Raw genomic sequence first — 17,532 nt, 5'->3', positions numbered from 1 at the left:
TTATTATTTTTTGGATACAAGATAAAAGATTTTTTGGTCTCATCTAGGCGGAGATTAATACGAGTGGGGTTTTTTCTATACATACATGGAAGGTTTGGAAGGCAACTTGGCAGATATTTTAGATTTTCTTTACTATGGGTAGGGGACACGACGGATTTCTTTTTTGCTGATGGCTGCTCGGATACTATCCCTTAATGTTAAAGGACTTAACACCCATCGGAAACGTAGCTTATTGTACTAAGAGCTATCTCATAATAAAATTTTCATTGTGTTAATTCAAAAGACGCATCTGCAGAAAAGACACGAGTGTGTCTTACTTTCTATTGATTTCCCATATCAGTATTTAGCAGCGAGCACTAGTGGAGGGAGATATGCAGGGGTAGGAATTTTAATCTCCCGTCAATTCATTTTTGATCTTCTATTTCAATTGGCAGATCCTCGAGGCAGGTTTATACTGATCAAAATAAAAGTAGGTCGAGATATTTTCACTATTGTTAATCTTTATGCACCTAACAGTGACCAATTGTCTTTCTTTCATTCTCTGGAGGTTATTTTATTGTCACATGTGGAGGGGACTTTGATTATAGGTGGGGATTTTAATTTTATTAGAAATCCAACCCTAAACTCCTCTCATCAAGCCTACAGGGGTTAAGGAACATGCTGTCAACTTTGATGTCCCAATGGAGTTTAATTGATATATGGAAACAGCGGCATCCTACTTCCCACACTTACACTTTTTATTCCTTCCCTCACAATTCATATTCACACATTGATTATCTTTTAATTGATAAATTTCTATAGAACAGGGTGGTAAACACTGACATTGGCAATATAACCTGGTCGGACCATGCCCCTGAGTGGGTTGATGTTCTTTTACAGGATATTGATATTGGCCAGAGATACTGGCACTTAAATGAAAGCTTATTGAATGATGAAACTTTCTGCAGATCTCTACAGGTGCAGCTGCAGGAATATTTTCATCTCAATTCCACATCAGTCTCTATGGGGATGATTTGGGAATGCTCCAAAGCTATTGTTCGGGGACTACTTATCTCTTGTGCAATCTTTTGTAAGTGGGAGAGGGAGAAACAGTGGGAGCAATTGTTAGATAAAATTTCAAATTTAGCCCAATCACATATGCTGACCTAATCTAACCTTACATTTCAGCAAAGGTCAGATCCTCCTGCGAGGATTTACGTCTCTCCTCTGGTGGAGAAGGTTTGGAGGGCAAATCCTCAGATTCTTGTGTGGAAGAAACTTATGCCTCTCCCTCCCAAGGATCATAAGAACTTGCCATGCTGGGACAGACCAAGGGTCTATCAATCCCAGCATCCTGTTTCCAACAGTGGCCAATCCAGGCCACAAGAACCCAGCAAGTACCCAAACACCAAGAAGATCCCATGTTGCTGATGCAATTAATAGCAGAGGCCATTCCCTAAATCAACTTGATTAATAGCAGTTAATGGACTTCTCCTCCAAGAACTTAGCCAAAACTTTTTTAAACCCAGCTACACTAACTGCACTAACCACATCCTCTGGCAATAAATTCCAGAGCTTTATTGTGCATTGAGTGAAAAAGAATTTTCTCCGATTAGCCTTAAATGTGCTACTTGCTAACTTCATGGACTGCCCCCTAGTCCTATTATTTGAAAGTGTAAATAACCGATTCACATCTACTCGTTCAAGACCTCTACCATATCCCCCCCTCAGTCGTCTCTTCTCCAAGCTGAACAGCCCTAACCTCTTCAGCCTTTCCTCATAGGGATGCTGGTCCAGCCCCTTCATCATTTTGGTTGCCCTTCTCTGTACCTTCTCCATCGCAACTGTATCTTTTTTGAGATGCAGCGCCCATAATTGTACACAGTATTCAAGGTATGGTCTCACCATGGAGTGATACAGAGGCATTATGACATTTCCCGTTTTATTCACCATTCCCTTCCGAATAATTCCTAACATTCTGTTTGCTTTTTTGACTGCCGCAGCACATGTGAGGGAGTCTACAAGAAACTCCCTCAAACCACCTTAAGGGACCGGGCACAGCTTAGGGAGAGCACAGTTGGGCTTTCCTTCCTGTTTGCCTGCCAGAGTCCTCTTAGGGAGGCGAGAATTACTTTGTGGGTTTGGTCAATCAGTATTGGTAAAGTGGGGTAGAACATATAAAGGGTTTCATGTTTGGTTTTTTTCTATACATACATGGAGGGTTTGGAGGGCATCTTGGCAGATATTTTAGATTTTCTTCTTTTTCCTATGGGTAGGGGACATGACTGATTTCTTTTTTGCTGATGGCTGCTCGGATACTATCCCTTAATGTTAAAGGACTTAACACCCATCGGGAACGTAGCTTATTGTACCAAGAGCTATCTCATAATAAAGTTTCCACTGCGTTAATTCAAGAGACGCATCTGCATCTCCCATGTCATTGACATTACTTATGACGACCCCAGGAAAAGACCCCAGTGGTTTCCTGAAAACCTTGAATGCCCAGCTCAACTGGCAGGTTGGCCAGAGGACAGATGGGCTACCTATCAGGTTAAGGAAAGGCAAGAGCTCCTGCGAGAAGCTGCTTCCCCTCTCACAGCATAAGAGGGGAAGCAGTGTATGAACTGTAAACACGCCATGTTGTTCCCAGCCCATCTTCAGGTTGTTCGGAATGGATGATTGGTCATCCTAGACCAGTGGTTCTCAACCCTGTCCTGGGGACCCCCCCAGCCAGTCGGGTTTTCAGGATATCCACAATGAATATGCATGAGAGAAAATTTGCATACACTGCCTCCATAACATGCAAATTCTCTCTCATGCATATTCATTGTGGATAACCTGAAAACCCGACTGGCTGGGGGGGTCCCCAGGATAGGGTTGAGAACCACTGTCCTAGACACTGTGGCGGCAGCTGCAAGATATTAAATGCCCAGGCTTGGCTGATTGACACTGACTTATTTGTGTGCTATCACCCCCCTAAAACTTAGCAGGAGCCCCAGTTATGGCTTGCATTTGTGGGGGACTTTCCTTTTTGTGGCCCTTGTTTGTTGGACTGGGTGAAGTTGGGGGATTTTTTTCGCATGGAACAATTACAGTTAGCTCATGCTACATGTCTAGTTTTTCCTTCTTTATTTTTTTCTTTTTGCGCCCTATACTACATACCTTGTGCTTCCCTCGTACGTGTTATACGGGCTGCAAAGTCTGACAGTTGTAGGGCTGGACTACCCTGCATGCTTGGGCTGAGAAGGAGCCTTTGCATATTTCTCGTTTCAGTTTCACCTGCTCTGGGAGTTGAACAGGCCCTTTGAATCTCACGGCTCCCTGCTCTCTGACAGTCCTGTTAAGCATTGCTTGATCTCTGGAGGTGGTGCCGTTGCTGCTGCTGTGGGCTCGACATTGAAAGGCGAAGATGATTCTACTTTTCTTCCTGTCGTCCTACCTGGCCAGCTGACCAGATACTCATGAACTATGTTTTCAGCTGTTTTTATAATACTTCTGGGGCCTGCCTTAGTGGCCTATCTTATTATATTTTCTGGTTTTCTGCTGTTACTGATTATTGGGTATGTTAGTACAGGAGCTTTGTTATTTGATGTGATATTCATTATTTCTTTTCCTGTTCTCCTTATTTTAGGGGTTTAGAGTGGTTTCAGGGGGCAGGTGGGGGTGAGGGGGTGTTAGCTGCCTTCTCAGTCTCGATTTATTTCCCACCGAGAGGCTGTAAGGTCTTTGGTTTTGGGGGTTGGTTAATGGGGATTCTGTGTTCAGATGTGGACAGGTTGGGGTTTGTCCACGGTTTGGGAGGTTTTCTGGGGGTTTAGTGGGGAAAAGGAAGGTTTAGTGGGGGTGGTTAAAATGGCATACATCATGGTTTCTATGTTCACAGCTCATACAGAGTACAATGAATGCTGGTGTACAGAATCTTAGCTACTTTCTTTTGATTTATCTTTGGTTTGGCTTGCATTACTTAGCTTGTTCATTTGGTCCCGTAGCTGGCACATACATCAATGTACAAAACCCATATCGAGCATATATTCTCTTTAAATGGTCATGGTTATTCGCTGTCTTTCCTTGAATGTTAGGGGAGTCTCCTCCCCCGAAGTGGAAACGTATTCTTCAGTTCACTAAGTGCTGTAGTGCTCAAATTCTGTGGCTGCAGGAGACCCACGTAACCAATCACGATCATGAAAAATTAAAAGTGGGTTGGGAAAATGTATTCTTCTTCCTATAAAACTCTAGGAGCAGGGGTGTCTGTATTCTTATTCATAAGGATCTGCCTTTGGTAGTCCGCCACTCTTCTGCAGATGCGGAAGGAAGGTTTATATTACAGGGTTTGTTATATTCTCTCTCCATCACATTAGCTTTAATGTATACACGCCCAATGTTGAGCAGTCATGGTTTTTTCATACTCTCAATGACTATATAGCAAAGTTTGGCTTTGAACATTTGTGATTGGGCAGGCACTGGAATCTTAGCCACGATCCCAAACTTGATAGCACTGCCTCATCTCGATGACCTGTTCCCCTTAACTTGGGTTTTCAGGATTTAGTTACTTCTGTCAAGCTTATAGATGTTTGGAGGCATGTTCAGACCCAAGACAGGGGCTATACCTTTTACTCAGGATTGACTTCTTCCTTTGCTCCCCGAATCTGCTATCTCATACAGACAGTCGTAATATTTTACCTAGTACTCTTTCGGATCATTACCCTGTCGAGCTCTGTTTCCACCTTCCTGCTGCCCCACTTAAACCTCCTAACTTGGAGCTTTAACATTTATTCTGGGAGACGAGCGATTTCCTGATCTGGTGAAGGATGCAACTGCAGAGTTTAATTATCACAACCCAGAGGGGGAATACGCACCGTTTTGCATTGGGAAGCTTTCAAAGCCTTTTTTCGGGGACAAACTTATTAGCTTTGCGAGTTATTTCAAAGGGAGAGGAAGCGCAAGGAGAATATGTTGCTGGCACAGATCCAGGACTTGGAGATCAAACAGAGAAATGCAGGCGAGAATTGAAATCTCTGGAAGTGCACAGGATCGGGAAAACCCTAAAGTATACTAAGCTTAGATTTTACGAGCACGGGGATAAGCCAGGGGCTTTCCTGGCAAGAGCTGCTAAGAAAAGAGCATGCAAGTCACATATTTCTGAAACCAGGCAGTCTAGGGGAAGGCTTACCACTAACCCTCAGGAAATGGAGGATGCCTTCGTGCAGTACGTTTCTGCCCTGGATAAGAAGCAGGATGGCTGTAGCCTGTCTGAGATACAGGAGTTCCTGACCAGCCTAGGGTTACCATCTCTGCCTGAGGCCCAACTGGATATGTTGGCTGAACCTATCTCCCCACTTGAGGCACAGGCTTTGCCGGGGAGAAAATGCCCAGGCCCTGATGAGTATTCTATAGACTTCTTTAAGAAATTTCTGGCACAGGTCTCTCATTTTCTCATTCCGGTATTTAATGGGGCAGGGGAGAATGTCCCTTCACTGGGAACCATGGCGGATGCATTACAGCATGGTTCCTATTGGCCAATTTCCTTACTCAATTCTGATATTAAGATAAGGTGTTACAATCGCATCTTGAGACTTTACTTCCCCCCATTTGGTGCACCCTGACCAGACTGGCTTTGTGAAAGGAAGGAACTCTAACACCAGGAGATAATTTAATCTCCTTCACTTGGCCAGACTGAAGGGAGTGACGGGGGTCATATCATCACTTGACACTGAAAAAGCGTTCGACCGCCTTACTTGGCCCTTTTTATTCGTGGTTTTGAAAGTGGCTAGTTTGCTGGATCTCTTCCTTGCTTGGGTTCAGGCTATGTATGAGAGGCCAAGGGCGTGCTTAAATATTAATGGCTTTCTTCCCCTTTTTTCGCCATAGCTAGAGGAACAAGGCAGGGTCACCCTCTCTCCCCCTTGCTTTTCAACTTAGCTATTGAACTCTTAGTGGAGGCTATCCGGCAACATCCTGATATTTCTGGGTTTTGCATGGGAGGTAGAACTCATAAAATATCCTTATATGCTGATGTGTTGATTTATATGATCTCTTCTAAGACATCTGGGCAAGCCCTTCTTAAGCTTCTGCTGCATTATGAAACATAGAAATGACGGCAGAAGATGACGAAACAGCCCATCCTGTCTGCCCAGCAAGCTTTCGCACTCTTTTTTTTTTCATACTTATCTGTTACTCTTGGCCCTTAGTAACCTTTTGGTTCTATTTCCCTTCCACCCCCACCATTAATGTAGAGAGCAGTGTTGGAACTGCAGCTAAGTGAATATCTAGCTTAATTAGTTAGGGGTAGTAACCGCCGCAATAAGCAAGCTACACCCACGCTTATTTGTTTAGCCAGACTATGCAATTCAGACCTTGTTGGTTGTTGTCTGTATATAGATCCACTTTTCTTCATTCCCCTGCCATTGAAGCAGAGAGCTATGCTGGATATGCATTGAAAGTGAAGTATCAGGCTTGTTTGGACCGCCATAACAAGCAAGCTACTCCCCACTTTTTTTGTGAATGGAAATCCTTTTTTCCCCACATTACCTCTTGCCGTTGAAGCTTAGAGCAATGTTGGAGTTGCATTAACTGTGGGTATGTTTATTGAATACGGGTATTTCTCCAGGTAGTAGCCGTCATTCCCGCAAGCCACCCACTCTTCATTCACATCCTCTAGACTATGGATCCACAGTGTTTATCCCACGCCCCTTTGAAGTCCTTCACAGTTCTGGTCTTCACCACTTCCTCTGGAAGGGCATTCCAGGCATCCACCACCCTCTCCTTGTAGAAATACTTCCTGACATTGGTTCTGAGTCTTCCTCCCTGGAGTTTTAAATCAGGACCCCTGGTTCTGCTGATTTTTTTCCGACGGAAAACGTTTGTCATTAACTTTGGATCATTAAAACCTTTCAAGTATCTGAAAGTCTGTATCATATCTCCCCTGCTCCTCCTTTCCTCCAGGGTGTACATATTTAGATTCTTCAATCTCTCCTCATAAGACTTTCGATGAAGACCATCCACCTTTTTGTCACCCTTCTCTGGACCGCCTCCATCTTGTCTCTGTCCCTTCGGAAATACGGTCTCCAGAACTGAGCACAGTACTCCAGGTGAGGCCTCACCAAGGACCTGTACAAGGGGATAATAACTTCCCTTTTCTTACTCGATATTCCTCTCTCTATGCAGCCCAGCATTCTTCTGGCTTTAGCTATTGCTTTGTCACATTGTTTCACCAACTTCAGATCGTTAGACACTATCACCCCTAGGTCTCTCTCCTGCTCCGTGCACATCAGCCCTTCACCCTCCATCGAATACAGTTCATTCAGATTTCCACTCCCCATATGCATGACTCTGCTCTTCTTGGCATTGAATCTCAGCTTCCATATCTTCGACCACTCTTCCAGTTTCCTTAAATCCCTTCTCATTCTCTCCACTCCTTCCGGCATGTCCACTCTGTTGCAGATCTTAGTGTCATCCGCAAACAGACAAACCTTACCTTCCAAATCGTCCGCTATGTCGCTCACATAGATATTGAACAGGACCTATAAAGTTAACTCTGGAAAATCTGAACTGCTCCTGCTAGACCCGAAGTTATTAGTTCCAGATTCACTTAAAGAATTCTGGGTGGTGGAGCTGGGGTTTATATATCTAGGGATTTTTATCCCTCGGAATTTTAAAGACCCATTATTTCCCAACTTAAACAAAAAATGCAGATGTGGGAGTCTTTACCTAACTCCTGGACTGGTAGGATTAATTTACTTAAAATAAGCCTACTTCCGAATCTTCTGTACTTGTTCTAGCATGTATCCTGCTCTATCCCAGCGTATGTATTTACTGAGTTGCACAAAAGTATATCAAAATTTATTTGGCAAGGGAAGCAAGCCAGGCTGAGTTTGTGGAGACTCTGGTTACCCAAGGCACAGGGTGGTATGGCTTTATCTAACCTTCGGATCTATTATTGGGCAGCCAGTCTTATTTTTATGAAGGCTTGGTCAGGGGTGGGGTAGGAGGCATGGCTACAGTAGGAGAAGCTCCAGGCTGAGGCAGTTAAATCTTGGGGTGCTCCCCTTTCTACCACACAACTCCAACAGTAGAAGAGTTTGCCGGACTAGCCCTACACTTGCTCACACGATTCAAGTTTGGAGACAGGTACTTAAGTCTTTGGGGCAGTCAGAAGATGATGTTTCTCTCATTGCTCCTATATATGAAAACCCAGATCTTTCCGGGTTACCTTCTCTCTCCTGCCTGTAAGGACTGGAGTGTTAATGGTCTTGTGTATGTTGCTCAATTATGGGAAGAAGAGAGGTTCCTTACTTTTCAGTCTAAGTGAGGACTATGACCTGTCTCCGCACTCTCATGCCTTCTATGTCCTATTAAGGGGGGGTATTAAGGGATACATTTGATCTGGCTCAGCCACTGCATAAACGGGATGGGCTGGAGGCTTTTTTGAGTGACCTGGATGCGTACCGAAACGGCATCGCCCTTATATATTTAGATATTCTTTGAAGTAAGTATGGTACCCAAATGCCAGTCTATAATTGACGTTTGGAACACTGATTTGAACCTTTTATTGGACCATAAAAGCTTGGAAGTGCATATGGACCTCTGCGCATCATGTTTGCATGTGCGCTAAGAGGAAGGAATCAATGATTAAACTATTGATCAGAACTTACCGCATCCCCATCTTCTACTCTAAATGCTTTCCAGAAGCTGGAGTCCATTATCAAAGAAATTCTTAGACTCATAAAAAAGCCTCAGCATGCTTAAGATTTCAATGTCATAACCTTTTGGGCCCAACCTACAACACCCAAACATCTGTAATGGGTTTTACCAAGATTTGGAAGCACCTCTACACTGCCTCTCCTACTTGCTGAAGCAGGTTGTTCTGGGATTCAGAACTTACCATTCTAACCTGCCCTTTTACAAGAGTCTTCTTTTCCTTGTAGACTATCCTCTTTCCCCGAGAATGGTCAGATTTGGTTGGATTTTTATACCCCAGAATGAAAGCAGCCGTGTCTAACCCAGGGCTTCCTAAGCCTGTCCTGGGGAAACCCACAGCCAATCGGGTTTTCAGGATATCCACAATGAATATGCATGAGATACATTTGCATATACTCAGTCTCCATGGAATGCAAATGTATATCATGCATATTCATTGTGGATATCCTGAAAATCCGACTGGCTGCTGTGGGGTCCCGGTCTAACCTGAGCTCCATATTAGAAAAATTGGAAAATTGTACTCACATGGGGGGAAGTCTGGGTGGAGTTAATGGAAGTGAGGGCTGATTAACACTGCGTGTGATAACATAACGCACACACTATCGCGTGATGTAATGCCGGAAATAACTACACCTTTTTTCTTGGCATTATGCCTGCGATAGCTGTGCGTTATGGCCAAAATGGGATTTACTGCACATCCCATTTTAGGAGGGAGATCCTCTGTGGAGGCCCACTGTTTTTGGAACTGTTTATACCACTGTAAGAGGGAGCACTAGTAACTCAGGGTGATGTTTGTGGGGTGCGTTCTGGGGGACAATTTTACATGCACAGTCATATGTACGAACAGCACAATTCCCATCAGAACGCACCCCACTCCGAGCTACTAGTGCCCCCCTCTTACAGTGGTATAAACAGTTAACTTTTTTGTGAGCCTCTCAGCGTGTCTCTCTCTCTAGCCAGCAGCCCAAAATGCGGGGTGTGATGCAGTATAACTACTATACAAAGTGGTAACAGGAAAATTACCCTAACCACACCCCTTTTCTCTGCTATATTTATATGAATATATTTTGATGAATCTAGGCCATAGCTAGCTTACTCCGAAAATCAGCACTAACTGGATTAAAAAAAAAATAAACATCGATGATCACCCAATCAGTCTCCCAATATTACAAAAATAAAATACTGTGACCACTCAATCCCCTTTCCAATATTAAAAAAAAAAAAGTTCCTACATCTGTCCCTCCAACCAATCGCAGTAGCCTCATCCCATGTGCCCCATCCACCCACTCCCCCAAGCTGAGCCAGGAAGGCACAGGTTTACAGTCTTCCCAGCTCAGCATCCTACTTTTTTGTGGTTGGATTTACTTGGATATTCAGCGGACACTTTAGCCAGTCAGCTGCAGTTTAATATCGAGACAACACTAACTGGTTAAAATCAACTGGCCAGTCAGGTGCTCTTCGAATATGAATATGAGCAGTAGTTATGGAAACAGATGCTAACTTTCCGAAGGGACTGGTCACTGTATCTACCAATGGGCACAAGGACAAAAGTAACCGGGCAAAATATTCTGTCAAAGATGTCTTCTCCCATAAGCAGGTTCTCCACACAGCTGGCTAGTGCAAAGACCTCAGAATTGGTCCTCTAAAGGAACCCCGCACAGCTAAGGGCAAATCTAAACTTACAGAAACCAGCAGCATTTGATGAAACATATACTGGGTTTTTCACATAGCCGCAGAAGAGGCTGCTCTCTTCAGTAGGAACTTAATAGGCCAAACAGATGCAGACAGCAGACTGGGTCCTTAATGACCTCCATTTACAAGTGCAAAAGAACTGCCCTAGAACACAGACACCAGTGAGTTTCAATAAAAGGACTGCGTGAAGTCTTGGTATCCTCATCATGCCATGTACATTTATAGAGCAGGAAACCATTTCGATACTGTAGACTCCAAAAGCACGGAGAAGTATCTTCAAAACTAAAAATGCATTCCAAGAAATGACACAGGTTCGTTCTCTCATGAGACAACTTTAGATCCAGCCAAGAGTTGGATTTTAAATGGACTGATGATGATGGCGAAATTACCTCTCACTCTCATCTGCGGCTTTCTCTGCCTCTTCCAATTTCTGTAGGGATGTACCAAGACGTTCTTGGGCACGATCCAGCTCCTCTTCAACCAGTTGGATGCGCCGGTTCAACGCTGCCACCTCACCTTCAGCCTGTGAATTGCAAACATACATGTTTTGATGTTTACCTGGACGTGAAGTGAGTAATCAACTTTTTTGTAATCAATAATAAATGCATAGTATATATTAGAAACTGAATACCAATTAAAATCCTACGACTTACTAAACAATGTCACTTCCCCATGGATTGACTCCACCTTAAAGGTTTATGCTCCGGCACGAACCCTTCGTTCTTCCAATCAGGGCCTTTTGGATATTCCATCTTCTAAAGTCACATACCAGGCTGACACACATGGAAGAGCCTTTTCCATGGCCGGCCCTACACTGTGGAACTCCTTCCCCCTCGCCATATTTATTTATTTATTTTTAATTTTTCTATACCGAAGTTCCTGTACAAATACAGATCACTCCGGTTTACATGATAAACCACAAAATTCGCTAGAGAGTGTTACATATAACAAATAGCAGATAACATATAACATATAAAATATAAACAGAGAGCAGCATAACTAAGGAGGCATCCAAATATGAACAGAATTTTTAAACTAATATATAAAGCGGAATGCATATGTAATATATAAATATTTTATAAATATATAATATATATATAAATATATATATATATAAATATATAATATATAAAGCGGAATTCATATGCAATATGAAGGATCCTCGGGCATTTAAAATAGCTCTGAAGCCCTCTCTCTTTAAATAAAGCTTTTGACCCGCCAGTTATGTGTTATACAGGCTCTACCACCATGCAATATGAGCCTAGTGTTTTCCTCAACAGCCTACATCTGTTTTCTGGTCTTGATTTTAGTTAATATATTGGATTTTTTGCATGTTATATTTTGTTTCCCACCTCAAATTTTGTAGAGCATAGGTAATAAATATTTTAAATAAAAACAAAAACAAAACCTTGTAGGGAAAAAGGACCTCTCGTGCTTCAGTATGTAGACAGAAATATCAAAGGATTATATTAATGTGCTTTTTCTACTCAAATTTCAGGACCACTTAACACAAGAGTAATATATTAGCCGATGACAGAAAATGATCAATTGGCTCATCCAGTCCGTTGTGATATTCCAGTCCACACTACTAAGGATATAGCAAATGTTGCTTACCTGATGTAACAGGTGTTCTCACAGGACAGCAGGATGTTAGTCCTCACAAATGGGTGACATCGAGGATGGAGCCCACCACGGAAAACTTCTGTCAAAGTTTAAACAGAACTTTGACTGGCCCCTACTGGGCATGCCCAGCAAGGCACTGACCCTGCAGCCAGCAGGGGTCTCCCTTCAGTCTGATTTTCAAAGCTACAGGCAGTGCCTAGAAAGTAAAAATAAAACGAACCCAACACCGCGGGGAGGCGGGCGGGTTTCGTGAGGACTAACATCCTGCTTGTCCTGTGGAGAACATCCTGTGTAACACTACTAGGTAAGCAACATTTGCTTTCTCACAGGACAAGCAGGATGGTTGTCCTCACAAATGGGCGAGTACCGAGCTGAGGATGTCCCGACTTGCACCAAATGTACCCAACGGTGTGCAGCAGGCACAACTGAGGAGAATTTGGGAAAGGGCATCCACACCCTACCGGGTAGGTGGAAGGGTGTTGGTACATCAGGTTGGAAAAAGGTTACGCAAGACAGACTGGCCAAAGATGGAGTCCTGTCTTCCAGCCTTGTCCAAACAATAATGGGCTGCAAAAGTATGGAGAGAACTCCAGGTTGCAGCTTTGCAGATGTCCGGAAGCGGCACCGATCGAAGGTGTGCCACTGACGTCGCCATGGCCCTCACAGAGTGTGCTTTAACACGGTCTTGAAAAGGAATGCCAGCTTGCTCATAGCAAAAAGAAATGCAGTCCGCCAACCAGGAAGAAAGAGCCTGCTTACCCACAGGTTGTCCCAACTTATTAGGATGGAAAGAGACGAATAATTGAGTGCTCTTCCTGTGGGAAACTGTACGGTCTAGGTAAAAAGCTAGAGCCCGTTTACAGTCTAGGGTATGCAGGGTCTGCTCTCCAGAGTTGGAGTGGGGCCTGGGAAAAAAGATAGGTAGTACGATAGATTGATTGATATGAAACTCCGAAACTATCTTAGGTAAAAATTTAGGGTGAGTGCGGAGTACCGCCCGGTCCTGCAGGAGCTTAGTGTAAGGCGGATAGGTAACTAGGGCCTGTAATTCACTAACCCTGCGAGCTGAAGTAACAGCCAAAAGGAATAACACTTTCCAAGTGAGATATTTCAAGTCACAGGAGTGCAGAGGTTCGAAAGGAGGTTTCATTAGACGACCAAGAACCAGGTTAAGGTCCCAGGATGGGGCCGGAGGACGCAAGGGTGGCTTTAGATGGAGTAAGCCCTTAAGAAAGCGTGTTACTAGGGGTTGTACTGAAATAGGATTACCCCCAATACCCTTATGGAAGGCGGCTACCGCACTGACATGCATTCTGATAGAAGAGGTTTTAAGACCTGATTCAGAGAGATGCCATAAATAGTCCAAGAATTTGGAGATTGGACAGGAAAGGGGATCAAGGGACTGAGAAGTGCACCATGATGTGTACCTTTTCCATTTGTATGAGTAAGACTTTCTTGTGGAAGGCTTTCGTGAAGCTATCAGGACTCGAGAAACGGAATCTGAAAGGTTAAATGGTTGAAGGACTAACCTTTCAACATCCATGCCGTCAGGGACAAGGCTTGGAGGTTGGGATGGAGGAGGCATCCGTCGTTTTGAGTGAGCAGATGCGGGTCCATTCCCAGAGGAATGTGCCTGCGGATGGAGAGATCCTGGAGTATTGGAAACCATACTTGGCGTGGCCAGTAAGGTGCTATCAGGATCATGGTTCCTCCGTCCTGGCGTAGCTTCACGAGAGTCCTTGACACAAGAGGGAGTGGAGGGAATGCATAGAGCAGACCGGTTGTCCACTTGAGGGAGAAAGCATCCCTCGGCCGAGAGTGCTGGCTCCGAATGAGAGAGCAGTAATCGTGCACTTTGTGGTTCTGAGGGGACGCAAAGAGGTCTATGTGGGGAGAACCCCACTTGTGAAACAGAGAGGTCGCTACCAGAGGATCGAGTGACCACTCGTGTGGGTGGAAGACTCGGCTCAGCTGGTCTGCCAATACATTGTCTACTCCCAGCAGGTAAGTGGCCCTGAGGTACATGGAGTGGGAGAGGGCTTCCGCCCAGATCTGCGCAGCTTCCTGACACAGAAGGAAGGAGCCTGTGCCTCCCTGCTTGTTTATGTACCACATGGCCACTTGGTTGTCCGTCTGGATTAAGATTATCTGATGAAAGAGATGATCTTTGAAAGTGCGGAGCGCATAGCGGATTGCTCGAAGTTCCAGGAAATTTATCTGGTGTTCGGCTTCCTCTTTGGACCATAACCCTTGGGTTTGGAAATCGTCCACATGGGCTCCCCAACCGATGTGAGAAGCGTCGGTGGTTAGGATTACTTGCGGATCCGGTGGAAGAAAAGGTAAGCCCTGAAGGAGGTTGACCTGAGTCGTCCACCAGGTTAAGGATAGGCGCAGCGCTTGTGTGACTGTGACTATGGAGGACAGAGGCTGAAAAGCTTGAATCCATTGGTGTCGTAGAGTCCATTGTGTTACTCTCATGGCTAGTCGGGTCATGGGAGTGACTTGAACCGAGGATGCCATGTGTCCTAGGAGAATGAGGAACTGGCGAGCCGTGGCAGTGTTCTGAGACTGGAGCTGGCGAGCCAGGGACATTAGGGTGTGGACCCTCTGAAGAGGAAGGTAAGCCTTTGCCTGTAAGGTGTCCAAGTCTGCTCCAATGAAGAATAAGGTTTGAGACGGGACTAAGCAAGATTTCTCGTAATTGACAAGAAACCCTAAGGAAAGGAGTGTTTGAATTGTCAATTTTAGGGAGGATTGAGCTATCTGTTGGGTGGAGGCCCTGATTAGCCAATCGTCCAGGTAGGGGTAGACGTGGACACCTTCCTTCCTTAAGAATGCTGCTACCACTACGAGACATTTGGTAAAGACTCGTGGGGCAGAAGCCAGACCGAAAGGTAGGACACGGTATTGATAATGGTCGTGGCCTACGAGAAACCGCAGATATTTGCGATGGGATTGTGTGATCGCAATGTGGGTATAAGCGTCCTTGAGGTCGAGAGAGCACAGCCAATCCCCTCTTTGTAGCAGAGGGAGCAGTGCGCCTAGGGTTACCATTTTGAACTTCTCTTTTTGAAGGTATTTGTTGAGGGCTCGAAGGTCCAAAATGGGACGTAGTCCCCCTGATTTCTTTGGTATTAGGAAGTATCTGGAATAGAATCCCTTGCCTCGTTGAGAGGGAGGAACGGGTTCTATAGCATTTGATTGCAGAAGAAGAGACACTTCCTGTTGTAATTGAGCCAAATGGGTGGATAGACTCCACGCTTGAAGAGGCGGGGAGTCTGCCGGAAGAGTTATGAAGTTGAGGTGGTAACCCTGTGCGATAATTGTTAGCACCCACTGATCTGAGGTGATCTGCAACCAAGGTTGTAGAAAATGGTACAGTCGACCTCCTACAGGAATGTCTGGAAGAGGGGTTTGGCATGTGTTCCCTACAAGGGAGTCAAAGGCCAGCCGCAGGCCCCGGTGGAGGGGCTACAGTAGGCCTTTGTTTCCTAGGCTGACGCGGCTGAGGCCTAGTAAAGGATCGAGCTGGACGAGGCCTGGCCGATGGAGGGTAGTAACGGCGTGGCCGAAAGAACGACTTCTTAGAGTCCTTCTTAAGTGGTTGTTTGGAGGAAACCTCAGACGGAACAGAAGAAAGTTGTTTCAACGTCTCGTGGTGATCTTTTAATTCAGCTACAATTTGCTGAATTTGTTCCCCAAACAAATTGTCCCCTAACCAGGGTAAATCCGCTAAACGATCCTGGACTTCTGGGCGAAGGTTGGATGATTTTAACCAAGCCCAACGTCTGGCCGAAATGGCAGTAGCTGAAACCTTTGTGGAGGCATCAAAGATGTCATAAGCCGTTCTGATCTCGTGCTTCCCTGCTTCAAACCCTTTGTTAAGAAGGGCCTGAAGCTGTGGCTGATATTGGTCAGGTAATGTGTCAGCAAAATCTTGCATCTGTTTAAGGATGGCTCTGTTATATTGCGTCATGTAGAGTTGATATGAGGCTATGCGAGAAATCAGCATAGCTCCATGGTACACTTTCCGTCCCACACTGTCCAGGAATTTATTGTCCTTGACCGGCGGAGTGGAGGAGTGTGGCTTTAGACGCTTGGCCTTTCTTTGTGCGGACTCAACCACAACAGAGCGATGATCCAGTTGAGGCTTTTGAAAGCCTGGTGCTGACTGGACGAGGTATGTGGAGTCAGCCTTCTTGTTAACTGGTGATACAGATGAAGGAGATTCCCAGTTTTTCTTTAAGAGATCGAGAAACACCTGGTGAATGGGGATGGAAGCGATGATTTTTGGAGCATCCAAAAATTGAAGCAGTTCCATCATCTGGTGTCTGTCATCGGTCTCAGATTGCAGCTGAAAAGGTACAATTTCGGACATCTCCTTTACAAAATTAATAAAGGAGAGATCCTCTGGAGGAGATCTTTTTCTACTCTCTGTAGGAGAAGGCGGTGATGGTAAATCTGTGTCAGAAGATGTATCATCACCCCAGGTATCATAGGGATCACTTGGGGGTTGAAGCCCCGATGGACCAGGTTGAGGATCCAAAGGCATCGAAGGAAACCTTGGAGGAACCGGTGGTACAATCGGTACTAGGAACGGCATCGAGGGTTTCGGTGCTGCCGATGGAGTCGGTGCCGGTCTTGGAACCGATGGAGTCAAAGGATAAATCGGTGGAGATATTCGAGAAGGCACCGATGGGACCACCCCGGAAGGGGGAATCAGGAACGGTGTTTCTCCCGCCGATGAAAATCCAGTCGGAGACGATGGCGCTGTCGGTGCTACTGGAATCATCGATGGAAGGGCATGTACAAGTGCCTCCATACGTTGTAGTAGCGGTGCCAGCGCTTCCACCAAAGGTTCGGTGGTCGGTTCCTTCCTCGGTGGCGGAGTCGGTGCCGGGGTCGATGCCGGTGGCGGTGCCGGAATCGGTGCCGGAGACGGTGCCAATGGAGGTTGGAATTTTTGCATCGCTTTCTCGATGGCCTCCTGGACCAGCCGGTCCAGTTCTGCCCGGAGACCAGGGGTAACAATACCCGGCTCGACGGGAGAGGGAGGCTGAGGCAGAGCCGGAGGGACCACCGTAACCGGTGGGATCACGGCTCCCACACCCCGAGAGGGTGAGGGTTTCCTCGATGCCTGCGAACGAGACGTGGACGGTGCCAAGTCTGATCGAGGCCTCTTAGTCGGTGGCTCGGCTTGTTCAGAGGTCGATGACTGTGGATCCTCGACAGGCCGAGACTTGTGCCGTCGATGGCGATGCTTGTCCTTCCGGTCTCCTCGCCCATCCGGGGAGGGGACAGGAGTCGACGGCCGAGAAGTCATCGATGGTGGACGGTCACCGGAGGGTTGACGATGGTGGTGCAACTTCGATGGTGCCGGTTCCGATGACGTCGATGCTATCGATGGCGTTGGGGTGGGTGCATGGAAGAGGAGCCCCATCTTCTCCATCCTGGCTTTGCGACCCTTAGGTGTCATTAGGGCACATTTGGTGCAAGTCAGGACATCATGCTCACTTCCCAAACACAAAACACAAACCCTAT

General features: G+C 45.7%; 1 protein-coding gene across 4 annotated transcripts in view; it reads right to left on the bottom strand.

The window, feature by feature from the left end:
- The window catches only part of LOC115096380 (tropomyosin alpha-1 chain), a 171,129-nt gene that overhangs the window by 39,048 nt on the left and 114,549 nt on the right, over positions 1–17,532 (bottom strand). For all 4 annotated transcript variants that reach the window (XM_029610897.1, XM_029610895.1, XM_029610899.1 and 1 more), the window contains one exon: positions 10,758–10,891. In XM_029610897.1, coding sequence (XP_029466757.1) covers positions 10,758–10,891 — 134 coding nt within the window. The remainder of the gene's footprint in view (positions 1–10,757; positions 10,892–17,532) is intronic.

Source organism: Rhinatrema bivittatum, chromosome 8 (genome assembly GCF_901001135.1).
Source record: "Rhinatrema bivittatum chromosome 8, aRhiBiv1.1, whole genome shotgun sequence".
In the NCBI taxonomy this organism is placed as follows: domain Eukaryota; kingdom Metazoa; phylum Chordata; class Amphibia; order Gymnophiona; family Rhinatrematidae; genus Rhinatrema; species Rhinatrema bivittatum.
The sequence above is the reverse complement of the archived record's forward strand: the minus strand, read 5'-3'. Positions and strand labels throughout refer to the sequence as shown.